Below are 22,403 nucleotides of genomic sequence, written 5' to 3' on the forward strand. Positions count from 1 at the left end.
GCTGGTTTGGCCTCACTGTTGGATCTTAGGTTGGGCTGTATTGGATATCTGAGTATGCTTATTATAGTGGGAAATCTCTTACATCTGTATTGTTGCAAAACAAAATCTGAATTTAATTTAGTTCTGTGGACCTTGCTACAGACAGCTTAATATGACAAAGGATGCATATGAAAAAGGCTATACTACTTTTAAAGGTGTGCTAGAACCATATATATCTATATCTATATAAAATTTTCAGAATAGGAATAGTATCTTATCATAGAATATATGGCAGCAGCTGTCTAACTAGCTATATTGTTTCTCTTAGTTCAGATTTTTACTCACTCTTTATGCCTGTTGCGCAAAGAAATAAGTAGAATGATAAAGTAATGTGAACTAATAAAACAGATAACTATAACTAAGTAAATAAAATAATAAATATCAATGTAATCACATATTTGAATTGCAAGAGAGATGAAAGTAGACCAAAGTTTTAGAAGAAGAGCTCAGAAAGGAAGGTAATTAATTTTTGCCGCCCTCTCTTAGCAAAACACAGGCTATTCCCATGTCTTGTGCAGGTATGAGCTCTCTCAGCTTTTGCTGTTGCAACTCTCACATGCAAAGATGTCACATGTCAGAATAGGGGGAGTGGGACTGTGCAACACCAGGAAATATAAGCAGTGTAATGCTAAGACTCTTGCAAACCTCAGTGCAGGCTTTCACTGAGGGAAGTTAACAGCACGTCTCTCCTGGGTACTGCTGGTGGAGTCAGCAGCTGCTAATCAGCCCTCTGCTTCAAGATCAGGAAGTTATTTCTCTAAATATAAAATTTTAAATGTCATATCAAAACTGCAGAACTAAGTCCAACCTGCTGATCAGGTAGTGAGGGAAGGGAGGGGGAGGAATTTCTTCCCTATTTTGCAACTTAAAGATTTGGCACAGTTAAAAGAAAGGCATCACCAATATCACTGTAAAACACCCTATGACAAAGGCAAAGAAATCCAATATATGCTATAAAGCAGAAGTTTGGTATTTAACTAGAACCTGACAGTTGTACTACAGATTTTTTGAAGTGGATATGCTAGTTTAAGATGAAAATACTGTGTGAATGCTTTCACATGATGCATCATAATTCTACAGATTTCATGGGTTTAGATATTTGCTCTTTTGGGAGTTTCTTCAGGAACTGAAATTATTTTGTCCAGTGAATTTTTCCATCTCTTTATGTTTGAGATTTTAAAAAATTATTAGAAAGTGTAACCAATTAGCAAAGAGATAAAAATTAAACTAGACCATTAAAATGCACCCTTTTAGGAATGCAAACCACCAGCGACTTCTATACTTTTTAATATAGATGTTTTTTGTACTCTGCTTACATTTATATCTGTACAGTAAATACACAGCAAAGAGTACACTTTCAACTTATGCTTGTGATTCATAGAACACTGTTACATAGCATACTCCTTTACATATATTGGCACTATCCAGTTTCTTTTGCCATATGTAACACCCTGCTTAAAATATTTTTGATAGGGATAATCTCAAGGTGAATCAAATGCCACAAGTGGAAATAGTGTCACAATTTATCTGGGTTTCAGAAGGACAGCAAGAGACTTGTGAGTAGATGCTTGTGTATCAGTCTGTTATAGATTTTCAGTATTTTTTTTATAGAATGGAATATAGTCTTGACTTTGGACTTTAATAAGAGATGCTGTGTAGATTTGGCATTATTATTTTGCAGTGCCTCTCAGGAGATAGTTTGGAAGGCAGTCTGAAGGGAGAAACTACTGAGCAAAGTACCTTGTTTATCAGATCAATAAACTGTTATAAACTGAGATGCACATGGGTCACTCAGTGACTCCAAAGTGTTCTAGAAGCCTTTGCCCTATATTTTGTATTGCCTTTGGAACAATAGACATGTCCACATGCTTTCATATATTGAAATAACATTAATAGGAATAAAATTATTAGGAAAGCATGCAAATTTGCCGCAGAAATTATGTCAATATCTTCCAAACATTTTTCCTTGTTTCTATATGGTCAGTTAGTATGTTGATGCTGTTGTAACTCGTCTGTACCCCAAGCAATAGTAAGTTACCCTGGGTTTGTATTTCCTTATAGCTGAGGATTGAGGCTGGCATGGTGCCTCCACAATAACTTCATGCAGTTCAAATTAAACACTCTTCCCTGTGCGAGAGTAATTGTGTAATGATGAGTGTGGTGAGTAGTGCACAGTTACAAGGAATGGTGGTGACAGGTGTGCAGGAGGGTCAGGTTGCAAGGGTTTACAGTGTAGAGAAAGGAGTGGTGTTAAACTGAAGAGAGTAGAACAAACTCAGAGCTACAGGCAGAGACAATGAGAACTTGCAGTGACACAGCCCTGACTAAGCAGTGTCTACGACAAGTCATTCATTGCATGGCTTTTTTTCCCTCCAACTGGGGTGGTAGAAGAAAGGAGAGTAAATACATTTATTAATCTAAGGAAATAGATTCTAGTGAAATATAATGTAATGAATTATTTGCCTGATTATTTTTGACTTGACCTAATGCATTGGGGTTTTTTGTTTACTGCGGATGTTCTGACTCAGAGCCTTATGAAAAGGTGAAATATCTTGAAGCCTGGATTCAAAGCCTTACAGTTTGATTGATGACAATTTATAAAGTAGATCAAATTAATGGGAGAAGGAATTAAGCCAAGACCCTTTCTAGGCAAGTCTATGTAGACTCCTGAAGGTACTGCTTTATTAATTTGACCTGTGTTGAAAGGATTAAAAGATTTAAACAATCAAGTCCAAATTTCAGTCAGGCATCCATGAGTCTGCAAGATCTACTGACTGCAGATGAGACTTCATTTTACTAATGCTTAAGCTGCTTCAGAAAGTAGGACTGAGCTACCTGACTTGCTTAGCTCTTGCAAGGTAAGCACATTGTTCCTTCAAGATCTGCCACATCTTCATGACTTGGTGTGTAATAAACCATCCTGCTTGACTGAAATTCTGACAATTGTCAAATGTTTCCAGGATTCATTCAAGTTTAGAGACTTTTTTCTGGTGTAGTTGTTCCAGTATTGCATTTCCAAAAGGATAGCCAGTGCCACAAATATTTTTCAGGCCTTTTTTTATATATAGCAAAAAATTGGGAGTTCTGATTGTACTGTATCAAAAAAGATCTCTTAATACTATCCATATTTCAACCCAAAGGATGTTTTTTCCAGCTAGTACCCTTAACTCTACCTGAGTGTTGGTAGCCATTCAACTAAATGCTTCTTTAGAAGTATAAACCTCTGAAAAATTAAGAATCATGTAAAAGGGAAAAAAATACCACATCCAGTTTTTAGAAATGAACAAAATTCTTTTGTTTCTGCTTTCTGTGCATGTTTCGCTGTAGTTCTAAATCACTGAATTAAATTGTATCTTCCAAGCTTTTAATTAAATTTTTAATCCCACTTTGTGTTTCTCTCTATAGTATAATGAAGAACTGCACTATGTAGAGCCATGTCTGAATGGAACATTAGTTCAAGCAGACAGAGCCAACAAAGAGGTAAGGAATGAAAGTAACACAGTGGAGAGATAGGATGCAGTGTGTGACAATGTGCAATAATGATCTTTTCCCAGTGCACTGCATTCCATTATTAGAATTCATTAATTATTCTTCTCATGCCATTTCATAGCAGTGTTATGTGACTCAGTAGGAAGAAAAAGAAATAAGCTCCTAGACAATTTGGTTGAATAAACTTAATGGAAAATTACAGAAATCAGTGAAAATATACTGTTAATAAAGTTTGGTAATTATTTTAAGTGAAATATTTCAGCTGCTTTAAATTGAACTATCATTCTGTTACCAAAAATTACTGAGGAAGAAATTGCATGCTTAAATGAAACTAACATTAAAGTTGAAACACAATCTCAAAACAAATGAAAACAAATGTATATGAATAAGAGAATTTAGTATTCCAAGAAGGTCTGCCAATGTAACAATGCACTCATTCCAGAACTTTCAGGGAAAATGTTTCAATCAGTTACATCCTGATGGAATTTTTCAGGAAAAAAATTGCAACAATTTCAGTAAAAATTTTATTTGAAGAGAGATCAGAGTATGAATCAGCAGCTTGTTTATTGCCTCCCATCCAAGTGCAATTACTCTGCGCAGGCGTTATTCTAAAACACTTCTTAAGACAAAATAGTTTTGATCTTGTTATGTTGGTCTTTGGACCATTGTATTATGCATGAGAGTTCTTTGCATTTTACCCACATATGGACCTACATTCTACAGAAATTATTCTTCACGGGCTGCTTTCTTGATATACTTGATATTTTTCACTGTAGTTATCTAAATATCATTTGGTTACTATGTGGAGTGACAAAAGTTATTTATAATTGGTTTTGAAGTCTTTTGTGAACTGTGATGCAGTTTTCTAAATGAGCACTTTACTGTGGGTGCATCTAATGAGCCATATGAATTCTGTGCAAGTTCTAGACACAAACCTAAAGATTCAAACATATTGTCCAGATGTCCTGTCTGGAATTAATCCCACTGTTAACCTTTCCATCACTCTGCAACTGATCAAAATGCAGATTGCCACACACTTATATGTTACTTAATGTCAGATTCATTTTAATTTAATTGATCAAAATGTTTTTATGCCATCTGAAGATGCTCAGATTTTATGAGCAGGGCTCAGTTGTTCAAAAGAACTAAATACAATTTCATATTTTGTTATTCAGAATAAGCTTTGATATAATGTCTTGTTAGCTAAATTTTATTTACTGAACAGCTTGGTGCTTTATTTTGCCTTTGAATTGAATAATACATCCAAGATTTTAGGCAATAATTAAATAGGACTTTTTTCCCCCTAGTTATTCATATCAGTGAGGTAGTTAATGTACTTTCCCTGAAAGTCCAGAACTAGAGAATAAACTTGAGATAGGTAGTGTGTAATAGCTCTGTGTATTTGTATATACCATGACTTTGTCAATCTTCATTTCTTTCTTAACTTATGTGAGCTTATATGTTCTTATATTTTTCTAGTTAGTGTAATGAAGTTAAAAAATTTATTTTCCTAAACACTAGAAGGCACAAAAGGGCCATTGTGTTGAGTATAGCTCCCAGTAAAAAGTAAAGATTGTCCGAGGAGATGGACAACCACTTAATCCTGAACGAGTAATTCAGTTATCGTGCTTCTGAATTCAGGTACAAACAGCTCTCTGAAATATCTGATACTGCTGTAAGATGTGATACTGTCTGATTTGCATATACTGACACAGCGAATTTACCTGGGGGCCTCATCAAAAACTCACTGAATTAACTGGAAAAGTTTCTCTGGAATTCATAGTTTTTTGGTCAGGCACACAGAAAAAAGATGTCTTAAAATGTTGTTCATGTGCACATTCCAAAGCTGCTCAAGAGCTATCAGAGTAGCTGTGTTTTGGAACTCATTGTAAGTATTCACTCATTTGAGTTGCTACTTTCATTTCTGTGAGTCTGACAGATATACCACACTTCTCCTGTAATTTTTTTTCTGTCATTGCCACATGACCCTTGTAATATCTGAAAAAGGTAGATAAAATTACTCTTTCTTTACTAGTCTTACAAGGTAAATACTCCTTTGCGTGTTCCCTGGTAATAACTCTTTCTTTTGTTTGCTAAGTGGTAAAACAAACATGAAAAATATAATGGCAAATACTGTCTTATGTAGTTTTTCCAAACAGTCCTTATGAAAATGTAATCATGTTTCTATATTGGAAAACTAGAGCAGGTGATTTAGAGGTGATGTTTTGATACAGTCTATTGTTTCAGTTTACATATTGTCTACACATGCCTGATTTTTTTGTAATTCCAACTTAGATCTGAAGATGTAACCGTATATTCCTCCCAGAACTTTCTGTCCTTTATGTTTATGTCAAACAGTCTCCTCAATTGAATGATACAAGGGTGACACGTCTGTTACTACCAGTATAATCTCTTAACACCAAAACAAATACAACCATTTTAAAAAAGAACATTTTTTCTCTAGCTGGCAAAAATATGATGCTGTCAGGCACCTGGTGTGACTCTTGGGGATGGTCCTATGCAGGGCTAAGAGTTGGGCTCAGTGAGCCTTGTGGGTCCCTTCCAACTCAGCATAATTCTGTGGTTCTGTGAAATATCTGTTCCCATATGATAACTTCAAATAGAAAAAACTAAAAATTGCAGTAATGGTATTTCATACTGCAATAGTTTTTCTTTATGTGTAAAGAGGAGATGTGTCCTGCTGATGATGATTGCAGGGATTGAATTTTTAACAGTTCACTGTACCACTCTTTTGTGTAGCTATACGTACTCCTGATCTTACTTAAGGCAGATATTACTTAATGCAGCATTGTTGCTGGAAACATGCATAGAACCAGTTTTACCAAACTATTAGTTTATGCTGGGGGCGGTCCCGTGGTGTAATGGTGAGCACTCCAGACTCTGATCATAAGGTTGTGAGTTTGAGTCTCAGTGGAGACCGTTCCGGGCAGTTCAATGCTTCCCTGCCATCCGATCCCGTCAGATCTCGGATGCTCAGCAGGGTCAGCCCCAGTTAGTACCGGGGGCTGTAGACAGTCCTGAGGACTTCACTGTCACTGTCCAAGCTCGCTCGGCCGTGGCAGATGGACCTTGGGACTTAAATGGTGGGGCCAGCTCTGCGCACGCTGTACCTCATCTAAAAAATCCACTGCGCAGGCTCGAAGGGCACACCCCCACGTGGGGAAAGCCCTTCCCAAATCTTCGTTCGCAAAGTTTGGCCATACATACATACAGTTTATGCTGGGTAACCTTTAATTTCTACCATTTTGGCAGTACATTTCTCCCTCCCTCTCTCTCTTTTTTTTCTTTTCTTTAAACCATAATATGAGTGCCAATAGAAAAAATTCCCATTATATGACCCTTGACAAAACAAATCCCCCCCAACATACACAGATGCACACCCCAGTTCTTGCTAACTGCATCTTGCTAAATTCATCTGACATCACTTGTAGCAAATAGAGACAGTTTTTAGAAGCAGAGATAAGAAATTGCTTTGAGATGTTTGACTGGAGCTTTTATTCTCATGAGGAAAGCAGCTGTTTCAATAACTCCAAATAAAAATTGCTTTCACAGGATCAGTACCCTGGTCTACGTTTGTCTTGAAAGTATTTATTGAAGAACTACTTTGCTGTCTTTCTGTAGGGCTCAGATATTTTCAAGTGAAATCATTCTACTCTGAGGATATCACTAACATGCTGAAGAAGGTCCTTGTTTGAATCGAGTTTAATAGCTAAACTTTAACAAAACTAACAGAAGATTAGCTGTCCTTATCACTTGCACTTGGTTTGTAGCGAGCTAAAAGGCAAACCTGCTTCTCAGCAGAATAAATAGGGTTGATTTGCACTACGGCGGGGCCAGGCATGGGGACAGCCCAGTGCTCTGTTTTGGGGAGAGCCGCATGCGGTGTTTGCTCTGCCGAGAGTGCCCCGAGCCTCGCGCAGGCACAGCCCGGCCCGGGCTCAGGCAGAGGGACCCCCGTGTGCGCCTCAGGCAGCGCGGTACGGCCAGAGCTGCTCTGTTCAGGCACAGCCTGTCTGGGTAAGACGAAACCTTGGAGCATCATCAGGGAATGGAGCATGAGAATTTTTTTGGTAGGCTACAGGAAGCAGCTTTAACCTTGGGACTTACAGCAGTGTGGGAGATGAGTGTTTCTCGGTGGTGTTGGTGCTGAATATTCAGTGGGATTACGGGGAGTAAATGAGCATGTTCTTTCACATCCAGGGATGAGTTGCAGAAATTCTTATCCATATTGTGCAGAATGTGTCAGGCTTCCAAAGAGCCAGACTTCCAAAAATCCAATTAGTCTTAAAAATAACCCCAGCTATTTCTAGTTTACACATTTTCGCAGTGAAACACTATTACACTTGCTCCCTTCCCATCCCTTCTCTTTTTGGAATGGAAACAGTATTGTAATCACAGTGTTAATTGCATTAATAAATATCTATCAGGTTTATTACAGTAGATATTTAAGGGACATAATATAAATTTCATATAGTGAAGCATTTTAACATACTTATGTAATTTTGTTATGGGGAGAGAATGGCGGTTGGAGAAAACAGATTTTCAGTCCTGAGTCTTCAGCATTGTTGATTAAGGAACATGGTTTTCTTTAAGAAAGTGTGAGGCTACACTGAAATAAGTGAGAGTTCTAAGCATCTAAACCTGCTGCCTACCAGCTTAAAGAAGAGCAAAGTAATGCAGTCTTGAGTTGTAAACCTTCATTTAACTCTATATTTTTTACTTCTAGCAACAACCTACAAGGAAAAGAAGCTGGTACAATTAGTGTAATATTTAGAAGGTTGGTTCTGTAAGTGCTCGTTGTCTGTGGCTTTCGGACCAGTGAGGATCTAATTGCACACTGAATTTCTGTCAGATACAACCTCAGAAACCTTTTTCAGAAACCTGATCGAATGAAGTTTACTTTATGTATTTATAAAAGATAAACTTCAACTTGCAACTTCAAGTATGAAAGTGATGTGAGTGATGGTAATACACGTGCTGCCAGTTTTACTAAGATACAAAGGAGCATCCCAGTACTAAGTTTCTTCCAAGATAAAATGTTTCAACTTTCATTTTACAATAGGAGAATATAGACATTTGTTTTAAGAATAATTACAATGTCAGGTGATATAGCAGGTGTCACAGTTTCTCCACTTATTTCCAAAATTCTTTACAGCTCACCAGTTGTCATAAGTTACTGTGTTGGCACATACCTGCCTTGAAGGTTCAGTTTAGATATGTGGATACTCTAAGCTGTCCCTGTTTTGCAGAACTTGCTTGAAGTTTCGTTTATCACAAAAATTATATCTGTAATTACATTGGGTAGCATAACTGAGGTTGAAATGGATCTGTCAACCTGAATGTGGTGTGGTGATATAAAATATGTAAGGTATATTCATATTTTACCAGACTATTTTATAATTTGGCATCAGCGTTAAACAGCTGCTGCCTTGAAGTATATCAATTTGCTATACACAAATTTAAAAAAGAGTGGGAAATAGTTCAGACACAATTCTGTCACCGTCTGCACTTTCTCCACAAATTACAAACATGTGGAACTGCCTATTTTAATACCAGTTTTCTTGGGCCAAGAGGTTTTCATCTTTGAGAAACTCCATGTTACAATTTACCTACCCCAAAGGAATCGGATGACAATCTGATTTAATGTAACTCCAGATTTAAAGTAACAATATTACAATATACATTCCTCTTTTATATGTTTTTTTAAATGTTCTATATATGGGTTGAGGACATTTCTCTGTAAGCGTTTCCAGATGAAATATATCATCTTCTAGATGCACAGATAGGCACAGTAACTCCAAACTAAATCAAGAACTTATCCCAGTGTAAATGTGAATGACAAAAATAGACAGATATAGTGTAGAACTTCCAAAAAGCTTTTATTTTTTATGTAATTACCAGAAATTAAATAACCAGAAGACTGATTCAGCAATGAAGCTGAGTGAAACTGCCAGTAAGAGGTTGGTAAATACAAATTTGGCATACTGAATTTTATTTAAGCACATTACTTTTGCATATTTATCTGTGTCTGTCAGATTTCAAGAAAAGGTTGTCAACAGCATTGCTTAGCTGTTAAAAACCCCCAAACACTAAAGTCTCACTGATCTACTCTTGTTAAAACTGTCTAGCCATTGTAGACCTCCAAAACTTTGTTAGCCCCAAACCACTGAAATTAGGTTTGAAGGTTTCTGTTGCAGCAACTAATTGGGAAGAATTTGGTTTTAGTCTGAGTAAATTGAATCTTGAATTTTTTTCTTAGCATCATTTTTATGATTGCTTTTCTGGGAAAAAAAAGAGAAAAATCCTCTTTTCCAAAAAAACCCACATGTTAGGAAACAGAAGTGGTTGGATGATGATCATCAGGAAGCCAACCTGGAATTGCCCAAACAATGGATTTTAAATGGGAGGGTACTTAAATGCGTTTTACAGATGTGATGCACACTTATCTGTGGGTAAACCTGCCTATGCCACACAGGTGGATTTGTATCCTCCTCTTCAGCTCATGTTTTCCAGCCATTTCTAGATTGTCATCAATGCTTCCACAGCTGAACGTGGCTGTGCTTCCTCTCTGCAATGAGACACAACTTCTGCTGAGCTCTGACCCTATAATTTTGTAATCAGACATCAGTGTCTGATTGTCATAATTGTGTGCCTAATTTGCATTCAGAATCACCAACATTATGCATGTGAATTAGTTATATGAGTCCACAATTAGATATTGCACATTCTGGTATTTGCACATGGAAATTCATCATACAATTGCCCAGGAATGTTTGTGCACAGCTGGACAGATACCCGAGTCAGACCTTTGAGAAATTCAGCTATGAGTCTATAAGGGCTCCAATAGGATAATAGAGAGAAACTGAGATGAACCAACATTGTTTCTTGTTCAGTTTGGTAATAAAAAGAACTCTTTAAGATGTAAAGTTTAAAATACACTTTTTGACTCCTTAAGAGCAGAATTATTTTAATTCTTCTACACTAGTAATTAGTTGGTTTTGATTTGGTTGCCTATGATAATTCCTTAAGATCTGAACCAATAAATAAAAATATTTCTCTTACTAACCTATTGTAACTTTTTTTTATCCAGTTGGGAAGACTTAAATAGCACTTCCCAAGAGCATTGCCTCCCCTGCTATTTCCCACCACATCCTCATTTTCTTCTTACAAATTAATAATTATATCTTAAAATGCATTTTAAGTAGTAATTGCTGGCACTATGAAGACACTGACTACTATTTGCTTAAATTAGCTGTGTTTAATTTGGGACAATTTTTGCAGTGTATCTGTATGGGTGTTCACGCTGTTCTTGCTTATTTGGATGAACAAGGCTTTGCCATTTGGCTGTTCAGAGTGTTGAGCTGCCATGAACCACATTATTGGGTCACTGGGAAGTAATTGCTTTTAAAAAAAAACGTCTTTTTTTGTGGCTTCTGAATTGCCTAGAGATTAGGATGTTCATTTTCCTGTTCCAGTTTACTGAAATTCAATAACGATATAGGGAGTTCTCTGCCTTCCAATATACTGCTCTGATATCTTTTTTTTAATAAATAAGAAAAAAAATGTTTCTATCACAGAAAATCAGGGGAGTGAAGTACTTGTTTATTGATGTTGTATAGTGTTCCTTTAGGATAGGATGGGGCATGGAACTGCTTTTAGTGACTTTACTCCTTCTTACAAATCTAAGAGAATTTGTTTCTCTTTTGAACATTTTATTTTCAGAAATATTATACAGTAGTCCTATAGTCTTGAGTGCAAAACTTGTGAAATTTGTCCAACTTCTTACCTATCCAGAGAAATTACATGTTTGAAAAAAAAAGAAATATGAGATGACCTATTAGCCTCTAAGAACTACTCGTTGTAAAATGTTACCCATGCTCATGGCCAGCAGGGATGGCAGTGCTTCATTGATGAGCTATTTAAACTGAAAAAATTGAGGTTAAGTGTGGCTACACAATGTAATACTGAAGAGTCACAATTAGCTAACAAGTGGTTAGCCCTGTGTTCTTGTGTGCAGTAGTTTTTTATCAATCCAAGGATTATATTGAGACTGTTAAACTGCATTTAAACTCTATCAGCTTTTATGGAGAGATCATAGAAAAATAGACTCTCAAAGCTAAATTTCAGAAAAGATTATTTTTATTAAGCAGCAGATTCCAAAAATCTAGAGGGGTAATAGTTTGAACTAATATGAAAATAACTATATGGAGTGAAAAGAAGATATGGATATCACTAAATAGAAACAGACAAACAAAAACAACCAACAGAAAAATTATTGGATTGAATAAAATGTACCTTGTAAAATGTAGCTTTGCATTTTTAATGTTCTAACACGCCCTTAGTTTAGTCCAAAATGATTAACAGGGAATTACTTTGATTTATGAATTAATGTATTCAGTCATTTAAGCCTGAAAAGTAGGTCCAAAATATTTAGAAATAATCATCGATATCAACATGTATGTTGTGACAACATAGTGACAAATAAAACTTTTTTGTTCATGTTTCAGCATTTCAGGGAACACCTGGACAAACTTTTTGCAAAAGGAATTGGAATGCTGGACATTGCTTTAAATGAAGCTTTCAATATGCTCAATGAAGTAAGTTTGTGCTTTTCAGATTTCCACTGGGGACACCTTTCTTGCTGTTTAGCAGTTTCTCTCAGTTTTAAAATAATAAATTAGAGCTCAAAAATGTGATGGTAGAAAGATATTGTCTGTAAACCAAGAATTCTTTATAATCTAACTGTGGTGGAATATATAAACAGATTTATATTTTATATGTGTTTTATATTGAGGTATTTTCTGTCTATATATAGACCTATACATACATGTGTACATTAAATAAGGTTTATTTCAGCAGCTGTTCTATATGTTAAAAAACACCAGGGGAACCTGCAAATTTTTGTTCTTTTTTAGTTTGGAAGAGCTACTATTTCAGGAATGACATGAATTTGTATATTCATAAACACTTTGTGAATACACTGTTATTAGACTTGTGAAATTATTGTTTATGGGTTTGTCTTCTGGTGTGACAATGATTTCTTATTGCTTATATAAAAGAAGTTACTTGAATACTTTTATGCTTTCAAATGCTCTAAGATGGAGGGAGAAATAGAAAGCTTTGTCTAAGCAGCTGAGGTATTATTTTAACTATTTTTCTGCCAAAACCATGAGGCTAATTTTCAGATAACCCCCTGGGAAAAATGTCTGTAAACAGGAATACAGTCTCCAGGAGATGAACATCATGATCATGAAGATAATCTAGTGCAGGGCCTGCTTTTCCTCACAAGGTGCACATCAGTCTTAGTGGTTATTGTGATTTTATGTAGTGTATTTCAGAGATTCTTTTTTTGTCATTTCTGGAAAAGTAAAATATATTGTCAGTCTACATATTTCAGCAAAGAGCAATTTTAGTAATATTTTAACTCAGCTGGCTATATGGTTTCTTGGGAATGTACACTGGAAAAACCAAGGAAAGAAAGGAGGAAAGTGAATAGTGGGAATAATGAAATCTGTGTCCAAAAAATCATATACCTTTAGAATGGATATGTGTCCTAACTAATCTCAGCTGCATTTTAAGAATTCAGAAAAACTTGTCATAACTCATGAATTAATAGCTTATAGAATAAAGATTGAGCTATGCCAAAAAAAAATTTTTACAAACTTTATTATTCTCATTTATTTACCAATTTTGTTCTGGAAAGAAAAATTCCAATCACAAATACAGGGAGCAAATTCCTTTTTTGCTTTTTTCTTTCTTTCCTTCCTGCTCTTCCTCCCTCCACCTTCCTTAAGTATAATCAGTTATTCTGGGGAAAACAATTAAAATCTGTTAGCCTGCCAAAAGATGAAAAATCTCATCTAAGCTAAGTAGCAAATTGTCTTTTGATTGAAGGATGTAACTCACAAAGGAGACCTCAAACCAAAATATTCTCCAAAAGGTTTGTCTTGACAAGTGTGCCTGCCTTTATACTGAACATTTATAGAATAATTAATGGTGCTAATGCCTTTGTATTCATCTTGAAGGAAAATATTGATCAGTTCCTTTCCAGGCATAAAATCCTAAAATGAAAAAAGAGGATTTTCTTCCACCCACTTCTCGTGTGTTCAGCTCGACAGTGTGGAACTAATGCCTTCCCGTGGGGCATGCCAAAAATGACAATGGGAAAAGGTGCATGAAGTAAAGAACACTCTAGGTTGTTTTAGAGGGTTTATTAAGGATTAAGAATTTGGGGCACCAATTATAGTCTTAGGAATCAAAAACACAGCAGTAAATGGCAGTCAGCCTCAATGCAACAGGTATGCTGTGCTGGTGTTCCAAATCTGTGTAAACTGTAAAAAACCCACATTAACGACAGTGATCAAGAGTACCTGAAGTGAGATTTGTTTTGTTTTAAAGTTTGTGAGGCAGCTGAATGTGGTATAAAATCTTGTTAGATAAACTGTTAGTTTTGAGACTAAGAGCAGCTGACATTGCATGTCCTGAATTGTACCCATGATGAGTGAGAAATCAGTAAGGTCATAGTGGATCATGTACCTGTATGTTCAGATCTATGCAAGGTGCTGTATTGATTGTTATACTGTAAAAGAATTATTGGTTAAGTCCTTCTTGCATATAAACTTCTAAAAATCTGTTGCATTATGTACAGGCGTATCATCAAAGTCTCTGGGAGTTTCTGTTAAGCTGCCTAGGCCAGAAAAAAAGCTACTAAATTTCTCCTTAAAAATAGTACAGCAAATAATTTTCTACTTTTTTCTACAGGATGTGACCTTTATGTGTCAGAAAACTATTCTTGTAAACTGCAGATTAGCTAAGGGTGTCTTTTCTACATTAAAAATGAATTTGGAAAGGGGGACAGGTAGGAAAGGAAAAGAAAGAGAAAGCTTTGTGTTACACAAATAAGATTCTGGTTGGGTTTTAGAATGGTTCAGGGGTTACACTAATTGAACAGAATTAATTTTGCCTTGCAATTACCTTTCACTATTTGCTGTGGTGGTTAGGATTTGAAGACGGTTGATATTGATGTCTTTGAAAAGTATGGTTAAAAATCCACTCCCAAATTCTTTCCAACCATCAGTCCATGCCGTGTCCATTGCACAGGCTGAGAACACAGCAGTGCTTGGGACTGTAGTGAGGCACCTACTGAGTCATGTGACAACTGCAATTATCTCTTTTGGTGACAAATGCACTCTTTGCAGTGATTACCTTTAAAAAAATTATAGCCAATTAAATAAAATTCTGTGACATTTCAAAGACTGTTAATCACAACCAAATGCTGTAAATGTCAGGAGGCATTGAAATTTTTTATGCTAGCTGATGAATCACTGAGTTAATTGTAGTTCATCATAAGGCCCTTGTCATTGTTATTATTATGGAAAACACTTCCATCACTCTTGCTATTCAATAAAATTAAAGTTTTAGACAAATATGAGAAGATATTACTCATCAAAGTATTTGAATTTAATCTCATTCTTCAAAATATTCAGATAACTACGTGGAATGCAAATGCACACAGAGTGATGTTTCAAAATAAATGTATGAAGGCATTCCCTCATTATTAATTTTTCTTTTGATACTTTGTCACTTTCAAAATACATTGTCCATATGAAGAATATATCCCTTGAAAAAGTAACTTGATCTTTATGAGAAAATATTGAATCTAAGATCATGAAGGAATCCTACTTTAATAATTCTAGTTCTAGTTAAGACTAGAAAAACTGTCATGACTGAAGAATTTTGTGGATAGCCTGCCTTGCAAGTATCACAGATAAGAGCTTTCACCCAGCCACTGACCAGAATATTCCTAACTCTGTAAACACACAGTTGCCCTTCAAACAACATATTTCTGTTATTCTTTGCTGAGGTTCCTGTTAGGTCCAGGAGAAACTGCTCTGGGAGAGAGATGCAGGTGACAGAGATGATTGTTGGATGTGGGTGTGATTGCTCAGAGACAGAAATGTGAAGGCAGAAGAGGAGAGGACTGAGCACTGCTGGAACCCACCACCCACCCTTTTCTACTGCAGGCATTTCTACAAAGATGACATTTTTAGAAGTTCAGAACTTTTGTTTAGAAGAAGTGGGTTTTGGAGTTTTGGAAGAACAGTGAATATGTGTGTGTTGGGGGCGGGGGGAGGGGGGGGTAGACTGAAGAAACTTAGAGCAGTTGCTATACCAAATCAGACCACAATAATATGAGTAAGTTTTGATGAATGCAGTAGCAGTCAGAGACCTGCAAGGTAATTCACCTTATATTGTGGGCACTGCTTCTTAAATGAGACCACACTTTTTTGGGCACAATTAGGCTGACAGGTGGGACAAGGTAGTTGTTGCTTGGCTTTCTCAGCATCAAGAGAAAGGTGATAGGATGAGGCCTTGTCTGTCCTAGAATTTGATAATGTACATGAAACCTACATGGGACAGGAACATTTATTCAACTTTTAGCCCAGTTTATAGAGTTGTTTGTAGTATCCCAGTTTGTTGATCTTTTCACAGACATTTTTTAATATCAAGTAAAAATAAAATAAATTTTCAACCTTGGTTTTTGTATTTTAGCTAAAAGCCAGATGTTTCACCTAAAATCTTTAAATATATAAATACAGAATTGTACTTATTCTGCAACCAAAACAAACAGACAATGGATTTGAAATCAGAGCATCAACTCCAGAATCAAGAGATCAAAGCTCATGTTATGACTCAGTCCAACGAGCTTGCTCTTTGGCAGGAGAATATCCCATTTGTATATTGACAAAACTTCCTTTGCGTATGCCAAAGTATTTGTTGATTGCTGTCTAAGTACCTGTGCTCAAGTGTTGCTGTTCAGCAGCTTGAATTGCTTATATATATTCATTTTGAGTAATAGGAGAATCTTAAAATATATAAATATGAGCTTGGTTCTCCCAGATAAATATTTTATGAAAAATAACATATGGAATGTAGTCCTGAGTGAATATAAATGCCATATGAATAGTCATATGTCTCTCTATGAGTTGTGTATCTTCTGTGCTTTGCAGAATTATCACAAGTCCTTCATTATTTCCTTTCTAACTTGTTCTTTGAAAATGACACTTAAATCCAAGCAAACCCTATACAGATGCATCAGTACTTACCGTCTACCTAAAAGAGGGGAATATCATTTTAATTGGGGGAAGTGCTGTATTTGTGTATGTGTCTTATTTTTCAATTTAGTAAGAACATGATGTCTATGATAGAATGTTTTCAGCCTGAATATTTTTCTTTGCTAATAAGATCTGGCAAAACACGTTTATCCAGTGTGATCCTATCTATCCTCATTTAACAGGAATGTGCTGCACCTAACGATTGTTTCCTTCTGCAGTTCAATCACACAGGACAAGGAAGCATTTGCAGCCAAGCCATAATGTTGATTACGGATGGAGCTGTGGACACCTATGACACAATATTTGCAAAATATAATTGGCCAGACAGAAAAGTAAGTATGTTCTTATCACCTTTACTGGATGGAAACCCCAAAGCTTCATATCCCAAATGAAGTGTATGTCTATTGAAAAGTCAATAGCAATCTTTCTAATGATCTAAAAAGGATTTTGGATAACTGGGTGTTTCACTAATGACAAATTTATGTTTGTATGATACTGCTTGAGGATAGAACTTTCACTGTAGTAATGAACTTAGGTTAATGAGATATTAAGGCACTATTTCCCTCCAGGGTACATTTTTGAACATTATATAATCCTTCCCCACGAGACATCATTAAACATGAAAATAACATAAAAGTCTTCTTTCTCCCAAAATACACATTAATAATTCATTTCTTTTGCAAGCTGAATATGTACTGTGGACACGGAACAGCTTCCTGTGACTAGAGAAAGACCAGATGTAGTACTCAGTATTTTTAATTCTTGATTTGGCAGAGTGAGGGATAGAGTTGGCAATTGGGAAGATTTTATAAAATATTTATTTGATTCTATTGATCTGTATAAAGAAATTTGCCCCAAATTAAATGACCTTGTTATATAATAACATGTGGAAGTTTCACCATGGTGGAATTTTCTTGATGAGGAAGCTCCATTCGGCCTTGTATCTGTATGTGGAATAATTTCCCTCTGCTTCTGCTAAAGCAAGTTTTTGGAACTGTTTTGGGAAGTTTTGTAGTTTGAGTTCTCTGCCCTGTTGTATACCTGTGAAAGCAAAAACCACCCCTTCAAAGTGCCATTTGAGCAAGTCAGTGATGAACCTGAGTGTGCTGCATGGGAGTTCTATATTCTGTGGGAAAAAATAGCAGTTTTACGTTGTAGCTTTTAGTCATGCTGCTCTTTTGCAAAGTTTTCTGTTCTCTGTTTTCTTATTTACCCAAATTAAACCTCATCTCTCAGCTATTAATGAGCAAGAGAAAATGGGAAATTGTTGATCTTGTTTTTTTTTACTGGTCTTCTAAAAATGTTGTGCTAATTACTGCCATTTTGCATAGTAAAACTTATGTGCAGCCATTCTACTTTTTGTTGGTTAAAAGGTCATTATCCAGAGAATGTGGAGCATGTAATCTGAAGATCTGCTTTCTGTTCAGGTACCTTGCTCTTATGCAGCTTCATTCTCTAAAAGAAGAAAATTCATATGGTTTGTGATTTCAATACTTATTTAAGGCATTAAGGCATAGAATGAGATATGAAAGAAGTTTTATCAGATGTCACCATCTGTTCATTTTCATATTTTTTGGAATTTCCTTGGGTGACATCTCAATTTTCAATGGCATTGTTGCTGAAATATAACAAAATTATCTGTTTCTATTTTGTGACATGCAAGAAGTACCTCCTGGAAATGCAGTGCTCACCTATTTGCAAGTTGGAGTAGAGTGTGTGACCCTTGATCTTCCTGCTTTTCTTCTGCCTTTTCCCTGATATTACTTATTGTTGCTATTTAAATGAAAATATCTCCTGCCTTTTTTAAATTCTGTATTTATTGTTGAAGATGGATGATTCCTCAGGGGTAAAGCTTTTTTTATTTTTCTGATGATTAATTAAGCATCTGCCTGTTGAAATTACTGGATTATTCTGGAAACAATAACATTCTTTAATTGTAGCTTATTTTTCAGATACTTAAATATTCTAGATATAATAATTTGCTATCAGACGGATTGATGCATTTTTCTTCCTAAGTAAAGGAGTGTAACTTTAATATTATATGACTTAGGTCTTCTATCAGCTGGCTGTGCTCATAGAAATTCCTGGCAGTTTTAAAGTCTCCATGTATTTCTTAAACCCTTGTTTGTATTCACTCTTATTTCTGAGAGAAACAAAATGGCTTGAACATGATTGGCAAATTATTTTAATAGCTGCATCTTCATATCAGAAATGTTTATAAACAGCTGACAAGATTTTTTCCTTTTTCTTTTTTTGAGTAATTTCCTGATGTTTGCATATACTTTTGTCCCTATAGAAATGGTCTGAGAAGTGTTAATTTCAGCCAGAGGCTTCAGCATTCACTCTTAAAACTTTAATCAGTCAAATCATGTAATAGTTCAGGATTTCCACGATCAAATGATGCATGAATTTTCATTAACCAATATATAAGTTTAAGCAACTTAAATTTAAACAGATTAAATACAGCATATGAAGAATATTACTAAATCTAAATTGTCTTTGGAATTTCAGTCAGTATTTTCTGGCACCTTTTTTGATCCTACCAATTTTATCTCTTTGCCAGTTTTTCATATGATTTTGTTAGCTCTGTTTTATGAAAATGTCATGTTGTTCCACTGGAAAGAACACTTAAAGGTCTTGTGTCCAGTCCTTCCTCTCTTATTCAATGGGATAATATCTAATTGAAGTTGTTAAGTCCTCAAATGTTCCATGAGAACATTTTACTTTATCTATCAAACATTGATGTCTCAGGAGATTCACAGAATCTCTCAGAAGGGCGTGCTGAAATTTCTTCTATGAAGAAGTTAGTTCCTCTCTTATGAAGGAGAAGAGACTGTGGGAAAACTCTATCAGAAGAAATCTGTAAGGAAAGAGTTCTCTGCAACAGGGAGTCAGCCGAGTGGTCTCAGAAACCCACGTGTTGTGGGTCGTTCATGTGCAAATTCACAGCTCTGTCAGAGAACAACAGGCACAGCTGCTGCAAGAGCAGCAGGACAGGGCTCCCTTTGGGAATATTTCTGCAGACGCCTGGCAGGATGATCCTACCTTGTTCAGCAGTATGTGCAATAATATACGCGAGTCTTATAAAAATATTTAATGTATAAACACAGTCTTCTAAAATGTATATTAGAAGATATGTAGGGGGGAAAAAATCAAATAATTTTGTCTTTTCAGCCTGAAATGTTTCAGCATGAAAAATGTAAAAGATTTCCATATGTATGCTTTAATGCATCAGAGCTTTCAATGTCTGTGTTGGATTTGTTGGTCTAGAAAGAAAGCCTTATGGAAAATGCAATATCCTACATCTTTGCAATGTCAGTGTGCCTAAAAATTATGCATCCTGTGCACCTCACTTTCACTGCTTTTGTGTTACCCATCTTTATTCACTCCAAATCTGGTTTTTATATTTATAAATCACACCTTTGAACTGCTTAACAATTTTTTACTCACATTGTTCTCTATTCATATATTGCCTTGCCATCTTCCTTATAATTTATATTTTTCCTGCATTTTGATACTGGGTGGTCATTGATGGAAAAGATAATAACTCTAACTGAAGTAAGTTCTTAAGTTTCTGTTTACCTCAATTATGCTGTCAGCAAAGCACCAATTCCAGATATAAATTATCTAATATTAGATAATATTAAATGCTATCATTAGATGCAACAGAAGCATCTTGTTCTGTTATAGAAAAGAAATTCTTCATATAACTGTGAAAGCTTTGCCAGTTTATTGGATACAATCTCTAAAAATGGAGAGTGAATATAAACTGTCGGGATGTAAATAACAATATTTTCTTCCTTTTCCCAAGCTATTTATATCTTTACAAAAGGTAGTCTTAAAAAAAAAAAAGAGATACCATGTAAACAAGGATAAGAGCACTTCACTACATATTATTGTAGTTGTATTCTGCCTGAGAAATTATTAAATATTATCTTTCTTCTGATAATGAATAAATTAGAATTGTGTTGCAATTATTTTTAAATGGAATAAAATGACTCCTGCTAAATCCCCAAAGTACCTTAAATTAAGCAACTGAGGGCTTTTTTAGGGAAATCAGCCTGATTTTTTGTATGAGCTAGAGAATTATGATCATCAAAAGACTATTTAAAATTATCTTCTGGACTGTTTCCTTGAAAGAAGGAATGCTTTCATTTTACTGATTTTTTTTTATGAGTCTCTATCTCCCTCAGCAGAAAAAAACATTTCCCCATGTTTTCCTAATATCTTCTGCTACTTAAAATGTAAATCTAGTAGATGTTATTTTATAGCATACTATATTTTATTTATATGACTGAGTCTCTAAGTTTCTAATGTCTATTTCTTTTTTAATTTATAAATCCTCACATGCAATCTTGCACCTTAAGGAGCTGATTCTCACACATTATAAATGAGTTTGTGTTATATGCATAATTTTTCTCAATCACTAAACTTACATTCAGTAAGTTTCTGTAATTCATTCATGGCAACTCTATCACATGAAGTACCGAAAAGGGAACAATTAATCTGCAAGAGTAAATACATCTACACTGTCATATAAAAGCCCAGATTTTCTGCACATAGCAGAAATAATTATTTAAAAATAATGTTACCAAGCAAGTGTTTGTTTACAATTGCAGCTATGATACAGTTGCAGTGATTTTTTTTCAGATGTTCTATTTCAGGAGAAAAACTTTAAGTCTCATTTTTTTATGTCAGTTGAAAGAGTCGTGCTTTTACTCTACATTATTGCTCCTACTACTATATCCAAATGCACTATTAGAAACCAAGCAAAATACTGCACTTTGATATTTTGGTAAGTACCTTATTCTAATTTAAAAGAGTGAGAAGATATGAAGGGGGGAAGCAGGCAGACAGATAGACATGACCACGGGAAAAGATAACCCTTCAGGTTTCCTCCCAGAAAGGAGTGCCACTAATTCCTTTTCTTAAATAACACAGTCTACTTCCTCCCTATTGGAAAATTCCATCAAGTAACTAATGGGAAATTCCAGGAAGGTTAATCTTGCAAATGTTGCTGAAATGCTATAGCACATGAGAAAATGAAATTACAATAAGATCAGAGATATTCCAAAGCATCAAGCTCTGTCATGTTCTCAGGTGAAAGTTTAAATACAGCAAGGCTGTTCTCAGTATGTTGTGTTACTGCAAAGGAAAATAATACAGTAAATCCTTTTGTATAAATGTATGAGGAAACACTTAAAAACCCTATTAACTCTCCAGCAGCTTTATGAAGTCTAGTGATCCTTTTCCTTCACTGGCTAAGATGACCCAATGCCTGCACATATTGCAGGGCTTTTTCTCTCCTCCATTTCCCCATTGTTTTTATGTGGCTATCAAGTTCTATACTGCTATAAAGCCTGTCTACTCATTGCTTTGGAAAAGCCCTAAAGCATTTCTTCCATAGCCAAGCTGCAGAGCAGAGTCTAAAATCACATTGAGATCAAGAGGAAATAAGTACAAGGTTGGACAGTCTGCTGGCATTCCTTTTTCACATGGGTTGATGCAGCACTCAGGTGGGCAAGGAAGATGTCAACTTTGTGACTTTTCATGATTTCCAACATCCAGAAATAGATGATGTTCTCCCTGAGCCTGAGAGCTCTTTACTTCAGGTATTGTACTACACGCAAAATCTGGAAAGGAAAGTAGAAGAATCAGAAGCAGTTCAACCATATCCTTCCCTTTTGGTTTGCCTTTGAGACTGAGAAGCATTTGCTTTCATAACTATCTGGCATAGCT

General features: G+C 35.5%; 1 protein-coding gene across 1 annotated transcript in view; it reads left to right on the forward strand.

The window, feature by feature from the left end:
• The window catches only part of CACNA2D3 (calcium voltage-gated channel auxiliary subunit alpha2delta 3), a 395,617-nt gene that overhangs the window by 188,789 nt on the left and 184,425 nt on the right, over positions 1-22,403 (forward strand). Inside the window, exons 9-11 of the mRNA XM_071549734.1 lie at positions 3,445-3,519; positions 12,057-12,146; positions 16,883-16,996. Of these exons, the coding sequence (XP_071405835.1) occupies positions 3,445-3,519; positions 12,057-12,146; positions 16,883-16,996 (279 nt within the window). The remainder of the gene's footprint in view (positions 1-3,444; positions 3,520-12,056; positions 12,147-16,882; positions 16,997-22,403) is intronic.

Source organism: Pithys albifrons, chromosome 3, assembly GCF_047495875.1.
Source record: "Pithys albifrons albifrons isolate INPA30051 chromosome 3, PitAlb_v1, whole genome shotgun sequence".
Lineage (NCBI taxonomy): Eukaryota > Metazoa > Chordata > Aves > Passeriformes > Thamnophilidae > Pithys > Pithys albifrons.